The following is a 2252-nucleotide window of genomic DNA, read 5'->3' as shown; positions in this document are numbered from 1 at the left end:
GGGGGCGTGGGTCTATACAGACCCAGAAGGGTCAGCGGCTGGGGCTGGGGCTTGCTAGGCACATGGGTCTTGGGCCATTTACATCACCACTCTGAGCCTCGGCCCCACATCTGTGAAGAGAGGGATGAGACTCCACCCCGTTGGGGCTGCCGGAGGCTCAGAGCGGCCCCAGGTAACGTGCACAGCGCAGGGCCCAGCACACAGCAGGGACTTGAGTCAGCCTCCTTCTCTCTTCTCTTCCCCCTGGACACCCACTGACGTCAGCGTTTCCCACCCCTCCTGGGCAGGCACCCAGCTTTGCCTGTACTTCCCCCCTCCCAGCGCTGATGAAACGCCAGGTGGGTGCCCTCCGCCTGCCGGCCTCCTACAGTCAATGGACCGCAAAGTGCAGCAGGGCGGGGACTGGCCTTTCTCCTGTGGTTTCCAGGCCCTGCCATGGTGCTGTGTAAAGATTTGTGGAAGGAAAGAAAGGAAAGAAAAAGGGAAAGAGAGGGAAGAAGGGAGGAGAGGAGGGAGGGAGCCCCTGAGCTCTCACCTAACACCCCGCCGACAGCCGTTTCTGGGTTCTATCCCAGGTCCAAGGGGGACGGGAGAGGGGAGGGACCCCTGGGAGACAGCTAGACCCTGTGCTGAGGGGGCGTGTATGAGGGGAGGTAGAGGCTCACCCGTGGGGGTCCCCACCCTGCCTCAGTCTCCCTCCCTCCTTCCCACCAGCTCGCTTGAGGACGGGGGAGGAGCAGAGGTTGGCCACAGAGACAAGGGCTCTCCGAGAGCGACCCTGCCGTGGCCAGCCCCGTGGCAGAGGGCAGGCAGGGCTTCCTGCACTCCAGGACTTGGCTCAAGCCTGAGGCAGGCATTCCTAGCTCCATCGCTCCTTCAGGAAAACTGAGGCTTAAACAAACTGTCACTGGCCTAGGGCCCGGGACAGGGCTGAGCACTAGCCCAAGCCTCAAGCCTTCTCCTCCCGTTCCTGGCAAGGAGAACGGCAGGAGCTGCAGGAGGAGGGGCTGGAGAGCGTGGCCAGTGGGCGCTGGACAGGCAGAGAGCAGGCGGGCAGGAGGCAGAGCTGGGAGCAGGCCCTCTGCAGCTTCCTGGAGGGGGAAGAGGGAGCCGGGGTCTGAGGAAGGTGGGAGGGGGCCAGGCCCCAGCCCCGACGTACCGGTGCAGACCAGCCCGGCATCCTCGCTGTGGTCACAGTTGCTCCGGCCCCAGGGGCTTCGGGGGCAGTCTCGGAGGGCCTGTTCTCCTCCTCCACAGCCCACGTCGTCCATCCACACGGGCCCTGCACCAGGCCCGAATCTGGCACCCCCGGGGGCCGCCAGCGCCCCCCCACAGCCCAGTTCCCGGCAGGCCACAGCGGCGTCACGCAGGTCCCAGCCGTCATCACACACGGTGCCCCAGCGCCCGCCGTGCCAGACCTCCAGGCGGCCAGCGCACCCTCGATTTCCACCCGGGGGAAACAGGCCTCAGGGAGCGGTGGCCTGAGATCTGCCCGCCAGCAGCCCGTTAAGAGGTGAGTCCACAAACTGAGTGGGCCAGGACACCTGGGCCTCCTGACAGGGCAGGAAGAAAAGGGGAGACCAGGCCTGACCGTCTAAATCCCCGGGGCAGGGACACGGTGAACACTGGGATCCTTCCAGGGCCCCGGCTAAGGAGAGGGCACCCATGGGTCCTGTTTGTCTGGGCCCTGGGCCTCACAGCATCCAGGCTTGGGGTCGGGGGAGCCTGCAGGGAGCTTACCTTGGCGGGGGGCTCCAGTTGTCAGCAGAGGGGCCCGGGTGGACTTGGCCTGCTTGGGCCGGGGGCTCTTCTTCCGGGAGGCATTCTGGGGGTTCCCAGCGAGGCGGGGGCCTGGGAGGGGAGACAGCCGGGGGTCAGGAGCTGAGCCCCTCATCCTTCCTCCCATCTGGGGGCCAGGCCTCTGTCTCTGAGGGTCTGAAGTGGTGGAAGTTTCCCTGGGCTATGAAGGAGACGGGGTGGGGCGGAGAGGTGGGCAGTGTGTCCCCTGGGGGTTCTTAGTGCAGAGGTCTCTCTCCCCTCGGCGGGAGCAGGAGGGTGCACTGGGTGGGGGTGGGCAGGGCAGTCCCCTGGGCTCACCGTGTGTCACCGGGGGCTCCTCCGTGCTGGGGCTCAGCTCCACCGACAGCCCTGGCCAGGGAGCCCCATCCAGGGGAGACGTTGAATCGTCCCTGGAGTTAGCCACACGCTGACCTGCGGCGGGGGAGGCGGGGACAGAAGCTATGAGGAGAGTA

The 2252-nt window shown here is 66.3% G+C and overlaps 1 protein-coding gene across 1 annotated transcript in view; it reads right to left on the bottom strand.

The window, feature by feature from the left end:
- SSC5D (scavenger receptor cysteine rich family, 5 domains) overlaps positions 1-2252 on the bottom strand; it is a 29926-nt gene that overhangs the window by 25674 nt on the left and 2000 nt on the right. Inside the window, exons 3-5 of the mRNA XM_011997025.1 lie at positions 2098-2211; positions 1741-1851; positions 1160-1438 (exon numbers count right to left, since the gene is read on the bottom strand). Of these exons, the coding sequence (XP_011852415.1) occupies positions 1160-1438; positions 1741-1851; positions 2098-2211 (504 nt within the window). The remainder of the gene's footprint in view (positions 1-1159; positions 1439-1740; positions 1852-2097; positions 2212-2252) is intronic.

This window comes from Mandrillus leucophaeus, unplaced genomic scaffold (genome assembly GCF_000951045.1).
Source record: "Mandrillus leucophaeus isolate KB7577 unplaced genomic scaffold, Mleu.le_1.0 Scaffold53, whole genome shotgun sequence".
Taxonomy (NCBI): Eukaryota; Metazoa; Chordata; class Mammalia; order Primates; family Cercopithecidae; genus Mandrillus; species Mandrillus leucophaeus.
The sequence above is the reverse complement of the archived record's forward strand: the minus strand, read 5'-3'. Positions and strand labels throughout refer to the sequence as shown.